Here is a 20,279-nt window from a genome sequence, read left to right on the forward strand (position 1 = left end):
TATTGATAGAACTAAAGAGAGTGATCAACAAGTAATACGATTATTGCAGGGGACTTTAACACCCATTGATATCAATGGACTGACTTAAATGACACAATCCATCAGATTATCTAATAACCCATATTTTTAGGACATTTTACCCAAAAGCAAGAGACTATACATTTTTTTCAAGTGCACAAGGACCATTTCCCAGTACAGATGAAATATTAGGCCACAAAACAAGTATCAATAAAATTTAAAAGACTGAAATCATAACAAGCGTATTCTCTGATCATAATGGTAGGAAACTAGAAATCAATTACAAAAAACACACAGACACATGGAGGCTAAATAACTGCTACTAAAATATAAATGGGGTTAATAATGTGATTTTAAAAAATCAAGACAACTAGAGACAAATGAAAACACAACAACCCAAAACCTACGGGACACAGCGAAAGCAGTCCTAAAAGGGAAATTCATAGCAAATAGGCTAACCTCAAGAAACAAGAAAAATCTCAATCTAACCTTACACCTAAATGGACTAGAAAAAGAACAAACAAAGCCCAAAGTACGAGTAGAAGGAAATAATAAAGATCAGAGCAGAAATAACAAGACTACAAAAGATCAGTAAAACCAAGAGCTGCTCTTTCGAAAAAATAAACAAAACTGATAAACCTTTAACCAGACACATCAACAAAAAAAGACAGAGGACCCAAATAAATAAAATCATAAATAAAAGAGAAATTACAACTGACATGACAGAAATACAAAGGATTATAAGAAAATGCTACAAACAATTATATGCCAACAAATTGGACAATTTGGAAGAAATGGACAAATTCCTAGAAGCATACAATCTTCCAAGACTGAATCAAGAATAAACAGAACATATGAAGATGGGTAACTACAACAAAATCAAATCAGTAATTAAAAAACTCCCAAATGTGGGGGAGCATGGGACTTGGCTGCAAAGTTTGTTAAGGAGGATTCTCCAAAAGGATGGAGGTCTCTAGGGGGACCTTGCCAAAGCGGCAGCCCCTGCCTTGACTTTTCCAAACAAGTTTGAGCCTCCAGGTGTTTACTGGAATCTTTATGTCTATTCTTTAGACATCCTTGCTTAAAGGACACAAGAGATGCATGTGTCTTCTCAAGGATGCTTACCCTACTGATAGTATCTAATAGTTCATTTTAGTTCAAGCTGTTGTTACAATAAAAGCCTTAGGAGGCAGGCGAATGGGGATGCTTGGTTTCTCAAGCCAAGCAGTCCCTTAGCCCTCTCTTTCACAGAAACGTGTGTCAGAGTATTCATTCATCCATCACTCAGGATCTGCTAATCAGCCCTGGCACCCAACAAACAAAAGTCCTGCACCAGATGGCTCCGCAGGTGAATTAATAGCTATCCTTTCCAAATTATTTCAAAAACTTTTAAGAGGATGGAAGAATCCCAAGCTCATTTTATGAGGCAGCATAACCCTGATAACAAAACCAGATAAAAAACACTACAGAAAGAAAAATTTGTAAGTCAATTTCCCTGATGAACATAGATGTAAAAATCCTCAACAAGATATAAGCAAACCAAATTCAGCAATACAATCAAAAGATCAAGTGGGATTTATTCCTAGGATGCAAGTTTGGTTCAATACTCGCAAATCAATTAACATGATACACTACATAAAATGAATAATAAAAATCATATCAATAGATGCAGAAAAAGCATTTGACAAAACACAACATCCATTTATAATAATAACTCTTAGCAAAGTGGGAAGAGAGGAAATAAACCTCAACATAATAAAGGCCATAAATGACAAATCCACAGCTAACATCAAACTCAATGGTGAAAAGCTAAAAGCATTTTTTTTAAGATCAGGAACAAGGCAAGGATGTCTACTTTTAACCACAGAAAGACAAATACTATATGATTTCTTCAACATAGTAATGGAAGCCCTAGCCACAGCAGTCAGACAAGGAAAAGAAATAAAAGGCAACCAAATTGGAAAGAAAGTATAAAACTGTAATTATTTTCAGATAACATGATAGTATACACAGAGATTTCACCACAAAACTATGAATTCAGTCAAGTAGCAGGATACAAAATTAATATTCACAAATTTATTGCATTTTTATAAAGAAAAAATGAACTATCAGAGAAATTAAGAAAATAATCCCATTTATGATTGCATGAAAAATAATAAAACATACAGAAATAAATTTAAGCCAAAAGGTAAAAGATCCATATTCTGAAAAATTATAAGGTACCAAAGAAAATGGAAGATACAAATAAATGGAAACAAATACCATGTTCATGGACAGGAATAAGTAACATCATCAAAATGTGTATACTTTTCAAAGCAATCTAAAGATTCAATGCAACCCCTATCAAAATACCAATGAAATTAGAATAGTCCTAAAATTTATATGAAACTGTAAAAGCCCCCAATAGTCAAACCAATCTTGAGAAAGAACAAAGATGGAGATTTCAAGCTATCTGGTATCAACCTATACTACAAGGCTATAGTAATCAAAATAACATTATACTGGCATAAAAACACATAAATCAATGGAATAGACGAGAGAACCCAGAAATAAAGCCATGAATATATGGTCAATTAATATATATGACAGAGGAGGCAAGAATATACAATGGAGTAAAGACAGTCCCTTCAATAAATGGGAAAACTGGACAGACACATGGAAAAAGATAAAACTAGATCACCAACCTACACCATATACAAGAATAAACTCAAAACCAATTAAAGAATTAAATTTAAGACCAAAAATCACAAAACTCCTATAAGAAAACATAGGCAGTAAACCCTCTGACATCGCTTCTTAGTCATAGATATATATATTCGTATATGTCCTCGGGGAAGGGTAAATAAATAAATAAATAAATAGGACTTCATCTAATTAAAGTTTTTCCACAGGGAAGAAATCATGAACAAAACAAAATGACAACCTACTACATTGGTGAAGATATCATTAATGATATGCCAGATAAGGAGTTAATACCCAAAATATATAAGAAACTCATACAACCTAATACCAAAGAAATTAAGAAATGGGCAGAGGACTTGAATAGATATTTTTCCAAAAAGGACATAAATATGGGCAACAAATGTATGAAAAGATGCTCAATGTAACTAATCAACAGAGAAATGCAAATTAAAATCACAATGAGATATCCCTTCACACATGTCAGAATGGCTATCATCAATAAATCAACAAACAAGTTTTGATGAGGATGCAGAGAAAAGAAAACCCTTGTGCACTGTTCTCGAGATTGCAAACTGGTACAGCCACCATGAAAAACACCATGGAGATTCCTCAAAAAATTAAAAACAGCCGAGACCGGTTTGGCTCAGTGGATAGAGCGTCGGCCTGCGGACTGAAAGGTCCCGGGTTCGATTCCGGTCAGGGGCATGTGCCTGGGTTGCGGGCACATCCCCGGTGGGGGATGTGCAGGAGGCAGCTGATCGATGTCTCTCTCATCGATGTTTCTAACTCTCTATCTCTCTATCCCTTCCTCTCTGTAAAAAATCAATAAAATATATTAAAAAAAAAAAATTAAAAACAGAACTACCATATGACTCAGCAAATCCACTTCTGGGTATTCATCCAAAGAAATCCAAAACACTAATTGGAAAAGACACATGCATCCCACGTTCATTGAAGCATTATTTATAAGAGCCAAGATATGGAGGCAAAGTAAGTCTTCATCAACAGACAATAGAAAAGGTAGTACATATATGCAATGGAATATTATTCAGGTGAAGGGATTAAAATGTACAAATTGCCAATTATAAAAACAGTCATGGAGATTAAAGTACATCATAAGAATCTATACTAATAAAAGGATAATATGCTAATTAGACCAGACATCTTCCGGACATCTTTCTGGACAAAGCCATGGTGGCAGGGACCAAGGCAGAGGCGATTAGGGGCGATCAGGTTGGCAGGGGAGAGCAGTTAGGGGTGATCAGGCCAGCTAGGGAGGGCAGTTAGGGGCAATCAGGCTGCAAAGGAGGGCAGTTAGGGGCAATGAGGCTGGCAGGGCAGCAGTTAGGGGGCGATCAGGCTAGCAGGGGAGAGCAGTTAGGGGCAATCAGGCCGGCAGGGGAGGGCAGTTAGGGGTGATCAGGATGGCAGGGGAGGACAGTTAGGGGCAATCAGGCTGGCAAGGGAGCAGTTAGGGGGCAATCAGGCCAGCAGGGGAACAGTTAGGGGCAATCAGGTAGGCAGGCAGGCAAGCGGTTAGGAGCCACCGGTCCCGAATTGAGAAAGGGATGTCCGACTGCCGGTTTAGGCCTGATCCAAGGGGTCCTGGATTGGAGAGGTTGCAGGCCGTACAAATTTTGTGCACCGGGCCTCGAGTATAGTCAATAATACTGTAATAACTGTATAAGGTATTGGGTGGGTACTAGACTTGGGTGATCACTTAGTAAGTTACATAAATGTCTCATCACTGTGTTGTATAAGTTAAACTAATGTAATGTTGTATGCCCATGGTCAGCAAACTGTGGCTCGCCAGCCACATGCAGCTCTTTGGCCCCTTGAGTGTGGCTCTTCCTAAGCCTTAGGAATACCCTAATAAAGTTAATAACAATGTACCTACCTATATAGTTTAAGTTTAAAAATTTGGCTCTCAAAAGAAATTTCAATCGTTGTACTGTTGATATTTGGCTCTGTTGACTAATGAGTTTGCCGACCACTGTTGTATGCTAAGTATAACTGAAAAAAATTTTTAAATTTTTAAATAAAGATTACCATGTGACATCTATACAAAAAAAAATAGTTATAGGATGAGGGGGAAAAAACTTGTGTATTTTTTTTCATTCTAGTCATCTATTTTAATGCATACCAAAATTCAGATATTGTCAAGTAATATCTTTATAAAATGACTAGAGGCCCAGTGCACAAAAATTTGTGCACTTGAGGGGGGTGGTCCTTCAGCCCAGCCTGTGCCCATTCACAGTCCAGGACCCCTTGGGGGATGTCCACCTGTCGACTTAGGCCCACTCCCCAGGGGGATCAGGCCTAAGCTTGCAGTCAGACATCCTTCTGGCAGCCAGGGAGCCCTCGGGGGATGTCCGACTAAAGGCTTAGGCCCCCAAGGGATTGGGTCTAAACCGTTAGTTGGACATTCTTAGTGCTGCCACGGAGGTGGGAGAGGTTAAAAAATATAAAAATATAAGCTGCCATGAGCCAGCTTCTGGCTGAGTGGCACTCCCCATACGGAAGTACACTGATCACCAGGGGGCAGCTTCTGCATTGAGCGTCTGCCTCCTGGTGGCCAGTGCGCATCATAGCAACCGGTCATTCTGCCGTTCAGTCAATGTGCATATTAGCCTTTTATTATTATTATATAGGATGTCCCTATTTCCCCCTTTGCCCCCTCTACCCAGCTCTTGCCCCCCACTTCTCTCTGGCCATCACCATACTGTTGTCTGTGTCCATGGGTTGTGCATATATTTTCTTTGGCTAATCCCTTCTTTAAATTCACTTCTTTAAATTTTTATTTTCAGATAAGTGCTTATAACTGCACTATTATATATTTTCTATTATATCATTTAGAATTAAGATATTTTTTAATTGGACCCTTGTAAATTTTAGCACAATTTAATAAGTTATGCTAGAAGCAATTAGGAGATTTTTCATGTAATGCAGATACATTTCAATTAATATTTTATTAATTTTTAATTTTTTAATATTTTAATTTGAAATAATCTCACACATGTAAAAAACCTATAAAATACTACAGCATATTATATGTACCCTTCACCCAATTTCTTAGGTGTTAATAATTTAAACATAACCATTATACAACTAACAAAATTTGGAATTTATTTTTCTTATAATCTCTTTAATGTTACTTAGTCCATTTACTTTGTTTTTGTTAATCTTCACCCAAGGATATTTTTCCATTGAATTTTAGAGAGAGAGAAGGGAAAGGGAGAGACACATTGATTGGTTGCTTCCTGCACATGCTCTGATAGGGACTGGGGATCAAGCCAGCAACTGAGGTACATGCCCTTGACTGGAATCGAACCTGGGACCCTCAGTCCATGGGCTAAAGCTCTATCCACTGAGAAAAACAGGATGCAGCTTAATTCATTTACTGTTAATCTATATGTGTCTTTATATTTAAAGTGGGTTTTGTTTTTGATTCACCCTCATAATCTGTCTTTTAATTGGTGCATTTATGCCACTGACTTTCAGAGTGCTTACTGATAGAGTTACTACCATATCAGGGGCTCCTGGGGCTTCTGGGGCGGCAAGGTGGGGCCGGATCCTGGGGCTTCTGGGGCAAGGCAGGGGTGGGCCTGCCCTGGATGGCGGTGCGCTGGCAGCTCAAGCTGTCCCGCCCTGCCTGCAGTATGCAAATTGGCCGCCATCTTTATTGGCAGTTAATTTGCATATTGCGCTTATTAGCCAATGGGAGGCGAGCGAAGGTATGGTCAATTACCATGTTTGTCTATTACAGTGGGGCCTTGACTTATGCGTGTCCTGACTAACGAGTTTTTCAAGATACAAGCCGTCTCTCGGCCGATTTTTTGCTTTGAGTTGCGAGCTAAAGTTCGGGTTACGAGCCAGCTTCAGATACCCCACCGCTAGTTGGTGCAGCGAACGTCACAGTGAACGCCACAACATCAGCCCAGCATCACGTGTCTCACTGGTTCACTTTTTGATTTGACATACGAGTAATTTGAGTTACGAGCTCCGTCACGGAAAGAATTAAACTCATAAGTCAAGGCCTCACTGTATTAGATAGGATATTACAAAAGCCATAAAAAGCTTTATAAAAGGTTATGGCTTAAAACCTAACATTATTATCATGCTGCTATATACTTATTATTGCCGTCTAAGGTGAGACAGTCACAGTGAACCAATCTCAGAGAGGTAAGTGGCACCTATCTCCCTCTACTTGGTTATGAGCATCGCTCTACAGAGACAACCCAGTCATCATATACCAAATAGTGCAGCAACTATTAACCACCAGGGTGTCAAGTGGCTCAGAAGAAAGTCCATGAGCCCAGCTGTGGGGTTCCTAGCTTAGCTCAAAGGCAGCTTGCAAATAGTAACTAGACTGAGACCTCCAAACTCACTGTACAAGAGCCTTCTGATGGAAACAAATTTCCTTCTTTATCCTCACATTCTGGTTCTGAATCAGCAATCTAGAGGTGACAGGTAACAGAAATTTTGTCAATGTCCCAAATCATCTAATCCTTAATGCTATGAATCCTATAAATCTTATGCTTATGATTTAAATCTTAATGTTTTTAACATTAATTTAGAGAAGAAATCTTGATAATTATATCTATTTGGCCCTTAAACTCAACCTTTCTTGGATCTTATTAATAGTTAATGTTAACCTTGCTGTGAGGGTCAGGGTCCTAACAGGGATTTTAAAGCACACTTCAAGACCGATCGAGAAGTGCTGTCCAAAAAAGGGGGAGAATGCCTGCACTCATTCCCCTATGCTGTGTGAGCATCTCAAAAGGCAGGGGACACATGCTGCTTGGTGCACCCCTTGCCCAGAGTGGGTGCCAGGAATGCTGAATGATGGGACAGAGGTGGCAGCTTAAGGGACAACTCCCATGAAGAGGAAAGGCTCGGAAAAGGGGACATCACAAAAACAGCTTCTTTCTGGGCCATCACAGCTTCATGCTTCCAGAAAAACTTAGGACAGACCATTTTCACTAGGAAACTGAAGTATAAGATAGTGAAGTCCTGCATGTAAAGCATTTAAGATTTGCTTATGGTGACTAAGGTTTTCCCAATTTCTGTACTTTAGTTTCTGTCCTTTATCCACCCTTTAACTGTCCCAATATCATCATCCCCAAACAATGCCAATTATGTAGAACCTGGACTCCGAGTAAGCGGTTCTAAAGGGCCCTCTCGGCACCACTCCTGAGAGGGCCCGGACCCCTCCGTGTGGTGCGCTCCTTGGGCAGGGATGCCCTTGTCAGAAAGGCAGGCCTCAGGCTCCGTGCTCTCCTGGGCTCCCAGGAGGGGGAGGCACCAGCTAAGTGGCCACCAGGCAGCAAGTTCTTGGGGCTGGCAAATTCTATTTGTAAAAATAACTTAACCTGGTTCTCTAATAAATCTATTACATAAATGCTTCCACTTTTCTATCTTGTCTTATATAGAAATATTCTACCTGGAATGCAAAAAAATTATTATATACTTGATTATTTTCTTCACTACTGAAATTTTTTTAAAAGTCACTATATTATATAATACAATGTTACATTCTAGCATCTAGCCCACTGTTGGCTAATAGGAGCCACTCAAAAATATCTGCTGAAAGACAACTGATTCCCTCCATAATAACTCGTACTTGAAATGCACTTTATATATAATTTGAAGTTTCATAGACATTTGAAGCTTCCAAGAATTCCATTTTTAAAAGATGTGACATAAGCTATTGCTGAAATTAGTGTTACATCTGTGAGGTCTTTTTTGCGTGTTTTTTAATCCTCCCCCAAGGATATGTTTAGTGGAAGGGAGAGAGAGGGAGAAGGAAAAAGGGAGCGAGAGGGGGTAGGAAAGGGGGAAAAAGAAAAACATGGATGGACCAGCGATAGAACCTGCAACCTAGGTATGTGCCCTGACCTGGAATCAAACCTGCAACCTTTTGGTGTACAGGACGATGCTCCAGCCAGCTGAGCCACAAACCAGGGCTAATCTGTAAGGTCTTAACTTCACTACAGGGAATTATCTCTCTTTCTTTAAAAGTATATGACACAGCTCACAGACATGCAGAGAGAAAGGTAAGCAAGGCATGACTCCCAGACTTACCTTGCTATGTGGGTCAGCAAACATTCGTGTGAAGATCTCACACAATCTTTTCAATTCTACTCGACTAAAAAAAAAAATAAAACGGAAATAAATTCCCTTTATTAAGTCAACACTAAAATTAGTTACAGCTTTGGTTTAAAAATCCTTTTATTTCAGTCAACTACATAAGCTTTATATAAATTTTATTAAAGTTTTTTCACACAAAAAACTTTATATTATTTAACTCATGATGAAATCAAATGGGAATATGAAACGATAATAGTTTTGTTTTTATTTTAAAATGAGGAAACTAAATCTCAGAGAGTGCCTAAGTTCGAAGGTACGGAAGTGGCAAAGCCATGAGATAAATCCTGTTCATTTCATCCAGGTCTGTTTTCCACCTGCCACAGATGGAGGGCAATGGGATAAACTGGGAAAGCATGTACTCTGGGGTCACACGGACCTGAACCTTAATCTCAGTTCTGCCAGAGAAAGTATGAGTCACACAGGGTAAGAGCTCCCTGGCTGCTGCGAGGATGAGAGGAGATGACACCTCCTTCCTACAACTGTGCCTAAGACACAGCAACCGCGTTTCGTTTTAGGGCCCCTCTGCCTTTCTTATCCTTAACTGTACTACCAAGTCCCAATTTTACTTCAAGGCTGATTAGAAGGGACATATTTTTCCCAAATCATGCCTGAGTAATCCCCCCTTATACACACAACACAATCTAGATTAGACCAAAGCTAATCAAAGATTTCTAGAGGCTATTCAATGGATACTTGGTGAACACCAAGATGTAAGAAACTGAGACCAGCAGAATTAACTAGATTCTTGAAGCAACAATCACAACAAATAATCATTTTGATTTTTGACAGATCACTAGAGGTCAGAAGCTACCTGCCTTTCAGAAGGCATATGAGAGAAGTTCTCAGGACATCTTCATGAATGGAATAGAATTTGGGGAGTGGGAGGTGGGTGGGGGGTAGCAGGGTAGAGTCAGGCTGACTTGGGAGCCACACCGCATAGGGATTCCTGGGTCAGTGCTCACTTAACTTTGCAGAACCCATCTAGGACCACAAAAGTATCCGGTGTCATAATTTATCTTTAAAAAATTATCTAAAGAATATAATACACTGTCATGGGTTCTAAGTTGCCCACTTTTTCACATTTTAACATCTCTGTAATTGTGAGATTCATCTTATAATCAATGACATATTAACGTCAGGTTTAATAAGCAGCATTTCTTCTAAAAGGGATATAAAATGACTAGAGGCCTGGTGCACAAAAATTTGTGCACTCGAGTGGGGGCAGGGTCCCTCAGCCTGGTCTGTGCCCTCTCGCAGTCTAGGACCCCTCAGGGGATGTCCACCTGCTGGCTTAGGCCCACTCCCTGGGGGATCAGGCCTAAGCTGGCAGTCAGACATTCCTCTGGCAGCCCGGGAGCCCTCAGGGGATGTCCACTTGCCAGCAGGGAGCAGGCCTAAGCTGCAGTTGGACATCCTTAGCGCTGCTGAAGAGGCAGGAAAGGCTCCCGCCAACACCGCTGTGCTGATAGCTGTCAGCCTGGCTTGTGGCTGAGCAGAGCTCGCCCTGTGGGAGCGCCCTGACCACCAAGGGGCAGCTCCTGCATTGAGCATCTGCCCACTGGTGGTCAGTGTGTTCCCAGTCGTTCTGCTGTTAGGGTCAATTTGCATATTACCCCTTTATTATATAGGATAGAGGCCTGGTGCACAGGTGGGGGCCAGCTAGTTTGCCCTGAAGGGTGTCCCGGATTAAGGTGGGGGTCCCACTGGGGTGCCTGGCCAGCCTGGGTGAGGGGCTGATGGCTGTTTGCAGGCTGGCCATGCCCCCCAGTGGGGACCCTCATCCCACGGGGATGTGGCCAGCCTGGGTGAAGGGCTGAGGGCTGTTTTCCGGCTGGCCACACCCCCTTCAGAGTGGGCGTACCTACTGGGGTGCCTGGCCAGCCTGGGTGAGGGCTGAGGGCCGTTTTCAGGCTGGCCATGCCCCCCGACGACCCAAACTCCCAGCCTCTCCTTTTTTTCTTTTTCTTTTATTTCCATGACGGCCTGGAAGCAGGTATCTGGGATTTATTTATCTTCTATAATTGAAACTTAGTAGCCTTGAGTGGAGCCCAGGTCGGCCAGGGCAGGCAGGAAACTTGGCTTCCTCCATCTCTAGGGGCAACCCAAGCCTCCTGCAAGCTCCAGTTCCATGGCCGCTGCCATCTTTGTGATGGAGTGATGGTTAATTTGCATATTGCTCTTTTATTAGATAGGACTAGAGGCCCGTTGCAGGAAGATTCCTGCAAGAATAGGGCTTACTGTGGCTGGAGGAAAGCAGAGAAGGGAGCAAAACCCACTTAGGCGGGCTTCTCTCCCGCCCCCAGCCGCTCCAGCTGGGTGGGTTTGCCCAACCCGCCCCCAGCCGCTGCTGCTGGGTTTGCCCAACCCGCCTGCAGCCCCTGCAGCTGGGTGGGTTTGCCCAACCCGCCCCCAGCCGCTGCATCTTGGTGGGTTTGCACAACCTGCCCCCAGCCACTCAGTCTTGGTGGGTTTTTCCCAACCCCCTCTACCGCTGCTGCTGGGATTTCCCAACCCGCCCCCAGCCACTCAGTCTTGGTGGGTTTTCCCAACCCGCCCCCAGCTGCTCCAGCTGGGTGGGTTTGCCCAACCCGCCCCCAGCCACTGCTGCTGGGTTTTTCCAATCTGCCCCCAGCCGCTATGGCTGGGTAGGTATGCCCAACCCTCCCGAAGCCGCTCCGACTTGGTGGGTTTTCCCAACCCATCCCAGCTGCTGCTGCTGGAATTTCCCAACTTGCCCCCAGCCACTGCAGCTGGATGGGTTTGCCCAACCCACCCCCAGCCTCTCCGTCTTGGTGGGTTTGTCCAACCCGCCCCCAGCCTCTCCGTCTTGGTGGGTTTTCCCAACCCGCCCCCAGCCGCTCCATCTGGGTGGGTTTTCCCAACTCGCCCCCAGCCGCTCCATCTTGGTGGGTTTGCCCAACCCGCCCCGAGCCGCTGCTGCCTGGTTTCCCCTCCCGTCTCCTGCCTCTGCAGCCTTGGCTCCTTTACTGTGTCCGCGGCCTCTACTTTGCTCCCTTCTATAGCCCTTGGCTTCCATGTTGTCTTCAGTCTTCGCTCAGAGCCGGTATATGCAAATTAACCGCCATCTTGGCTGACAGTTAATTTGCATATACTCACTGATTAGCCAATGAAAAGGGTAGCGGTCGTACGCTAATTACCATGTTTCTCTTTTATTAGTGTAGATGGTTTGTCTATGGTGCCTTAGATTTGGTAAAATATGGTATAAAAACATACTTTTTTGGTATGTGTGTAATACCTGTTCATGTTAGAAAATTTATGAAATACAGGAACATAAAGAAAAAAGCAAAAATATTAAATACTGTTACTATAAGTAGTCCAATTTAGTAAATCAATTCAGGATCAGTTTAGTATTTATAAGCTACATATATGCATGTGTATTAAAATTTTTTAGACTGAGACTGCTATCATCTTACCCACAACCCTAAAGTGTAATGAACCACACCAACCTGCAGAGTTTTATTTTATTTTCTTTTTCCAAAGCAGCTGTGCCATTTTCTTTCCCTATCAACTATGAGTGACAGTTCCCAGTTTTGTTTTTCACCTAAATTGCAACCTGCACCACGATTTCTCAAATAATAGCTACCAGCCAAATGTGAGCCATCAGGGAACCAGATGTTTTTATAAATTTAATAAACTACAGAGAACTTGCCAGATATTTCAAAATCTCTGGAAGGCAAAGACTAGGTCTCGGTCACCTCAGCACCTTTGGTGCTGGAACTCCGTAGGGGCTCCCCAAACGTCAGAACCCCACCACACCCCTGATGCGGACAGTATGGACTCGAAGCAGCTCACCGAGCCACTGCCCTCACCTCAGTGTTCTCTGGCTCTTCAGTAAGTTCTGCAGGCCCAGAAGCCCTTCTTTCCTCTCTGACCAGTTTGAGCTGGCGCAGTGGTTGAGAACTTCTGCCACATCCTCAGTCTGCCGCAGGTAATGGGGAATGCCGCCGTTCCTGGAACCATACGAGCGCTCAGAGCAAACACTCGAGGCATCACTGTTGGCATCATCGTCAGAATACATCCCATAGGGCTCATATCTCCTCCTCACAGGCTTCTTCTGCCAGGTCCGAAGAGGGATGGGGGTGATGGAGAAAGAAGTGGAAAGATGAAATGACCGTGAGTCATCCCAAACAAATCCACCACCAACAAAGAGTTGCATGTCAAAAGATGCACACGCAGATGCGGGGCACCACACCTGCCTGTGTTTACAGTTTAGGGAGTGAAAACAGGAAGGCAGATTTCTGGAAGACATAGCAAGTTATAAGCAGAGCACCTGTAGCAGAGAAAAAGAGCATGGTCTCTAGCACACTGTATGGGCTTCTTGGGTTATAATCCTGCTGCCACCACTGGCTGGCTGTGTGACTGCAGAAAGCCTCTGGCCCTTTCTGCTTTAGTTTCCCCATCTTTGAGATAATAATTACCCCCCTTACAGGCTTCTTCTAAGGATTAAATGTTGCCTGGCTGGTGTGGCTCAAGGATTGAGCATCGACCCATGAACCAGGAGGTTCGATTCCCGGTCAGGGCACATGCCCAGGTTGCAGGCTAGATCCCCAGTTCAGGAGGCAGCCGATCAATGATTCTCACTCATCATTGATATTTCTATCTCTCTTTCTCCCTCTCCCTTGCTCTCTGTGAAATAAAAACATTAAAAAATAACAAATAAATAAATGGAATTGTATGTTAAATAACCTGGCTTAGCCACCTGACACAATGCAAGCTGTGCACCCACAGCCTCTTCCCAACCAAAAGTAATATATCTTGAGCATGGTCTATGAGTAAATTTGTTTGAATACTCATAATTCCTTAAAGTCTCAAATGGAAATGACAGTGGCAGAGTAATCTAAGTACAAGGATTCCTAAATTATCTGAGCCACTTTTATTAAGGACAAAGTTTTACAGCACAAACGGGCTTCCTGTAGATTAGCATTTCTCTTACCCTGAATACAAGTTAAACCCATAAATAATACAGCAACGGCTAAATAAAATTGATAAAATTTATAAAATATAATTTAAGAGAAAAACAAAGTTATGTGCTTAAACTGTACAGATGTAATTTCCTAATAAGGTGGTTTTTAGTACATCCCAAATTGCTCAGGACAGTGCTGCTCTATGCCTCATTAGTAAGCCCCTTTCACTCTCAAAAGTATGGCCAGACACTAGATCCCTCAAATAAGAAAAATATTGAATATATCTAATCATGAAATAACGACATAAGAGTAGTTATAACTGGGGTTTAAAAATAAAATTAAACGCTATTGGGAGAAGGCACAGCTTTACATTAAAAATAAATACTAGAACAAATAGAGTTGCCGGACTCCACCATTAATAAAAGTGTCACCAGATTCAACAATATCATAATTCAGACCAGAATTTCTATATTGCACTACCGTTTTTGTTGCTTTCACTAGCTCCTAAAGGAAATATACTTGCAACAGAAAAAATGGAGTTGTAAAACAAATGTTAAAGCACTGGTACCTTGCTCCTGGAGTCTCCTAACAGCTGTAGGCAGGAAAATATTGAAGGATGGGGAAAAAGCATAGAGAATTATGTCAGAAGCATATGTGGGGATCATTCTTGCAACAAAAGTGTACAGCAAAACATATCTTAGCAAACCAAAAATACAGAGTAGCAAGCGATTCATATCACGTGAGATCAAGTGAGTAATAATAAAGAATGCTTTCACAATGGCATTTCCTAACCCTTCTAGCTGTCTTACAAGACCTTCCTGTGCTTGCTGTAATTCTCTGCTAAAGCTCTCCCACACTGAGGGACATCTCCTAAGTCATCATTAACTCTGTGGTCTGTCGCTGTGGTGCATTCTGTCTGCCCCGAGCTTCTATCCTGTGAGGCAAGAATCGTGGACCATTTTGCGCTTTCTCTTCCGAAGCAGGACCACTGGAGAAACCAAGCAGTTCAAACAAAATTAATGAGGGCAACGTGAGTGTTAATGGAGCTAGAACTCAGAGAAAGCCCAAGTCAAAGAGAGCCGAGATTCAGACTCTCCAGGCCTGCTCTGCCTCCTAGAACTTTGTGCAGTCCCCCCTTAGTTCTTCAGAGAACTAAGAAACCCCCGCCTTAACTGGAAGTCCCATTTAACTAAGGATTTGGCACATCTATCTTTTCCCAACCTCTGACCTCCACTGCCTAGGGTCTCTGAATAAAAAAGAAACAGAATCTAAACATTGCAACTTGGAAGGAAAAACAGCGTCACAGAATTCTGTTCCAGCTCCTGACTCTTAAGTTAAAGCCCGGGATAGAGCAATCTCCCTCAATCCCTGCATGTGCCAGAAAAGGCCACCTGCACAGCAGCTCACGCAGGAGCTGGCCAGGCAGCCCTGCAGAAAGGAAAGCATTATGAGAGCAGCAAGCTGCCTGCTCACAGCCGCTTGCCAAAAAATCTGAGCAAGAACAAACGAGAGAGAGAGAGAGAGAGAGAGAGAGAGAGAGAGAGAAAGGAGAAAGTCAGAATCACTTGTAGCCACAAACCATACATTTTGATCACACAAAACATGGCTGAATTAAAACTTCAGGGTCTGAAAGGTGGATGCTTCCTTAGAGGAGAATAAATCTTCCAACAGCAAAGGCACAGCCAGAGGTCAGACAGTTCTAAAGAGAGCCTAGTCTAATGCTGAGCGCACCAAACAAAATACCCCCGCGGCTGTGCCCCTACTCGCTGAAATGTATCTTTAGAAAGCACCTTGACCACCAGCAGACTCTATTAAGGACCTTTTTGCTATAACCATGAATGTAAGGGCCTTTCAGCACTTCCTATTGTTTTTTAGATATTACATTATAAGGATGCAAAAACATACTCCACCCGTGCTTGATAGCCTCAAAGGGCTCATCTTAAACTTGGGCGAAGTTTCCATATATAATGACTTACAAACTCATTTTTAAGAACAAACAAACAAAAAAGCAAAGTGATATGGAACAACTAGTGAGGCAACGGAATAAATGCAGATTTTCAAACCACAAACTCTATGACCTAGTATAATAATTTTTTTTAGGTTATGCCATCAAAGCTTGTAAAGCAATAGAAGCAATAGAATGGGGAAAAGATGCTGAAAAAAAGAAAAAAGAAAAAAGACACCCAATGACATCAGAGAAGCCCAATGTCATCATAACTTCCTCGATACTGAGGAGCACAGGAGAAATACTTGATGCTAATAATTTCTGTAAGGCCACCTTTCACTTCAACCAGTAATATAAATTTACCCAACTTAAAGAGTGTCAAGGCAACCTGATTTGGAGGCACTTTTCTGTTAAGACAGAATAATTCGGATGAGTAAGTCAGAGAGACGGACAGGCACTGTGACTCTTACCAAAGCGTCAGCAACAGCAGCTTCAAGATCTGTGCTTGTGCTTAACACGCGCATGGCATTCACAGAACCCGGTATTCTTCCTGCCTGGCCAAGCCCAAACCGGTCTATTTAAAAAACAAAAGCAAAAGATATGTCACTTTAATTCATATTTTCTCAATTTCTTTGCAAGCATCCCTCCCTCTTCTCACCTACAGAACAGAGGCTCTGGAAACTGCCCAGCCCATTTAAATACATTGGACTTGGAGTTTTAGCTACACTTATTTCCCAGTGACAGAGGGTAGACTGTTCGCAGTTGGTACCATCGTGCCACAAAGCATCCTGACAATTGAAATGGTTCTTTAATGATATTTTATTTTTGAAAAGTGCTGAGATATAGGAGAAAGCAACTTATTATATAGAAGGAAGCAGAGCTATGGGTTGAGTCTCTCAATCTGTTTAGCATTCCCTCTAGAGCAGCTGTTCTCAACCTGTGGGTCGCGACCCCTTTGGGGGTCCAACGACCCTTTCACAGGGGTCGCCTAAGACCATCGGAAAATACATATATAATTACATATTGTTTTTGTGATTAATCACTATGCTTTAATTATGTTCAATTTGTAACAATGAAAATACATCCTGCATATCAGATATTTACATTACGATTCATAACAGTAGCAAAATTAGAGTTATGAAGTAGCAACAAAAATAATTTTATGGTTGGGGGTCACCACAACATGAGGAACTGTATTAAAGGGTTGTGGCATTAGGAAGGTTGAGAACCACTGCTCTAGAGCAAGCATGTCAAACTCGCGGCCTATGGGCCACATGTGGCCCACAACAAATATTTTTGTGGCCCAGCCAATATAAACATATGTAAGAAACGTTTTAATAAAAATTTTGTAACTTAAATTTTACAATATCCTGTTATACATAACTAGAGGCCCGGTGCACAAAAATTTGTGCACTTGGGGGGGCGGGGGGGAGTCCCTCAGCCCGGCCTGTGCCCTCTTGCAGGTCTGGGACCCCTCAGGAGATAACGACCTGCTGGCTTAGGCCTGCTCCTGGGTGGCAGAGGGCAGGCCCAATCCCTAGGTGCAGCCCCTGGTCAGGCTCAGAGCAGGGCTGATTGGGGAGTTGGGGCACCACCCCCTGTCATGCACAGAGCAGGGCAGATTGGGAGGTTGCAATGCCACCCTCAGTCACGCTCAGGGTAGGGCTGATTGGGGGGTTGGGGCACCGCCCCCTATTACACTCAAGGCAGGGTCGATGGGGAGGTTTCGGCGCCACCCCCTGTGACGCACAGAGCAGGGCCAATCAGGAGGTTGAGGAGCTCCACCCTGTCACTCACAGAGCAGGGCCGATAGGGGAGTTAGGGCACCACCCCCTGTCACACACACAGCAGGGCGGATCAGGGGGTTGGGGCACCGCCACACTCAGGGCAGGGCCAATGGGAGGTTATGGCTCTACCCTGTCACACACAGAGCACGGCCTCGGGGGGGGGGGGGGGGGGGGAAACGCCGCCCCCTGTCACTCACAGAGCCGCAGGGCGATCAGGGGGTTTGGGCGCTGCCCCCTGTCACGCTGATCCGGTGCCAGGAGGCCTCGCGGCTCCGCTGATCCCGGTGCGGGGAGGCATATTACCCTTTTACTATATAGGATAGAGGCCTGGGGGCCGGCTGGTTTGCCCTGAAGGGTGTCCTGGATCAGGGTGGGGGTCCCCACTGAGGTGCCTGGCCAGTCTGGGTGAGGAGCTGAGGGCTGCTTTCAGGCTGGCAATTGACTGAAGCTCCCAACCACTCCTTTTTTTCTTTTTCTTTTTTTTTAATTCTGGGCTAGCTTTAGCTCAGGCTCTAGCTCTGAGGCTTCCGCAGCTATAATCGAAACAATGTATAACTCTAGCTCTGAGATCCCGGCTGGCTGAAAGCTGGTTTCTGGGGTTTTGTTTATCTTCTATGTTTGCAACATAGTTTCTTAGAGTTGTAGCTCAGAGGCCGGCAAGTCAGGTGGGGAACGTTGGAGTCTGCAGTCCCTGGAGCAAGCAAGCCTCATGTTTGCTTCCACCTGCCTGGCTGCCGGCTGCCATCTTGGCTGATGGTTAATTTGCATAAGGATATGCTGATTAGCCAATGGGAAGGGTAGCGGTCGTACGCTAATTACCATGTTTCTCTTTTATTAGTGTACATTATTAATAACAAAGTATAATGTTCGCTAATGACTGATTACTATAATCGTGTTGCTTTCATTTCCCTTATGTGCCTTATGCACAGGCACACCATTTATCTCCACTAATACCAGCAGCAAATATTTTAGCAGCCGACACATTAGTCTTGGACTGACTTATTTGGTGTGCACAACAGGAAATATTTCATTTTCGGAGAACAAAAAAGAATAGGTTTATTTGTGTTACACTTATTAATTTGTGCAGTTATTCAGTGTCTGGTAAGTTAATGTTCAAGTATTAATTTTTATTAAAATGTTCTATTATTTCATATTAACGATTACTCATTTATTTCAGCCCTTTGTATTCAGCATGTCTCTATCGAAATAAACCTACGTTTCTATGAAAATTGAAGTTTTTATTTTTTTGAGGCCCACATAAACTTAAACCTTGTTTATTTGGCCCGTGTTAGCCTTTGAGTTTGACATGCTTGCTCTAGAGCAGTGGTTCTCAACCTTCCTAATGCCACGACCCTTTAATACAGTTCCTCATGTTGTGGTGACCCCCATTTCATTGTTACAAATTGAACATAATTAAAGCATAGTGATTAATCACAAAAACAATATGTAATTATATATGTGTTTCTGATGATCTTAGGTGACCCCTGTGAAAGGGTCGTTCGACCTCCAAAGGGGTCTCGATGCACAGGCTGCTCTAGAGTCAAGTGGCCCTGAGGTTTGGTCAAACTAATTAGGACGCTTCAAGGTTACTGTGGCTGCAGATAAATGAGTTCTAATGCAATGTGCAATAGTCAAAATTTAAAACAAATGTATTCAGTTGATCACTGTGCAAATTTTCATCAGTGTCAATACTATTGAACTATTATTAATTAAACTCGATTAATTTTAAGCATATGTTCATCATAATTCCTGTATCACCAAAGGTTATTTAAATAAATGTATTAAAATTCTTTAATAATCACCACAAAAGCTAGCATTGCAACTGCAAAATATTAATAATTAAGATAATATTGTATACATTTTTCCTGAGTCCCTGAAGGGTTTTTAAATGATAGTCTTTATACATGTGGACAAAATGGATAGAATCCAAAAGATTTAAAACAAATTTTACAGTTCAAACAACTATTCTAAGCTTGCTAATGATCATGGACAATGAAAACTAGCTTTTTAAAGTCCTTTACATTACATCTGACCAGCCTTCCTTAAGAAGTACTGAGATTTAAACTATAATAGAAGGTCCATGTAAATTATACTTCACAGGTATATCACACTAGTTTCTTATTTAAAATGCTAAGATATATTTTAAAAAAAGCTTTGGAAGAAATGTTAAGATAAAAAATGCTTTCTTTTTATTAACATATACTGGACAAGGAAAATCGTTACTAGCCATATAAAGCATTTACAATAAAAGGAAAACTAGTATTTGTTTTAAATAAATTGATCTTTCCTATAAAGTAGTATATAAAATCTTACAAGTAAGATTTTAGATATATAACAAACATCACCTACAAAGCCGGTGAACTTTAAAAGTGAAGTGTTATTTAACGCTTTTAAAATGCCAGTTTCAAAACATTACATCTCCCATCGCCACAGAAAGAAAAAAAATGTAAACAGTGCTAATAAAAAAAGTTATACAGTCATGAATTTTTATAAAGAAACAAAAATTGTATGTTATACTATCCCCTTTTTTAATGCACTTGCTGATCATACTGAATGTCACCTTAGTCATTTAAGGCAATTTAATGTGCCATATAAACTATAGAGAAACCACAAAACAATTACATCTACATACTTATATAGATATAAATTACAAGTTGAAATATGAAACGAGTATAAATTTGAGATTTATTTTGCACAGTTTCATAAATGATCTTTGTTCATTTTTCCCCCATTAAAAAAGGGTAGATAGTAAGGGATTTATGAATATCAGAA

General features: G+C 42.1%; 1 protein-coding gene across 2 annotated transcripts in view; it reads right to left on the minus strand.

Annotated features, from left to right (window-relative positions):
- CLASP1 (cytoplasmic linker associated protein 1) overlaps positions 1–20,279 on the minus strand; it is a 270,250-nt gene that overhangs the window by 74,960 nt on the left and 175,011 nt on the right. Inside the window, exons 26-30 of one of the 2 annotated variants that reach the window (XM_070423156.1) lie at positions 16,191–16,294; positions 14,344–14,367; positions 12,681–12,925; positions 8,785–8,848; positions 7,089–7,157 (exon numbers count right to left, since the gene is read on the minus strand). In XM_070423156.1, coding sequence (XP_070279257.1) covers positions 7,089–7,157; positions 8,785–8,848; positions 12,681–12,925; positions 14,344–14,367; positions 16,191–16,294 — 506 coding nt within the window. The remainder of the gene's footprint in view (positions 1–7,088; positions 7,158–8,784; positions 8,849–12,680; positions 12,926–14,343; positions 14,368–16,190; positions 16,295–20,279) is intronic. The other variant, XM_070423157.1, reaches the window with a different exon arrangement.

Source organism: Myotis yumanensis, unplaced genomic scaffold (genome assembly GCF_028538775.1).
Source record: "Myotis yumanensis isolate MYYU_CA2020_CCGP unplaced genomic scaffold, mMyoYum1.0.hap1 SCAF_8, whole genome shotgun sequence".
NCBI lineage: Eukaryota > Metazoa > Chordata > Mammalia > Chiroptera > Vespertilionidae > Myotis > Myotis yumanensis.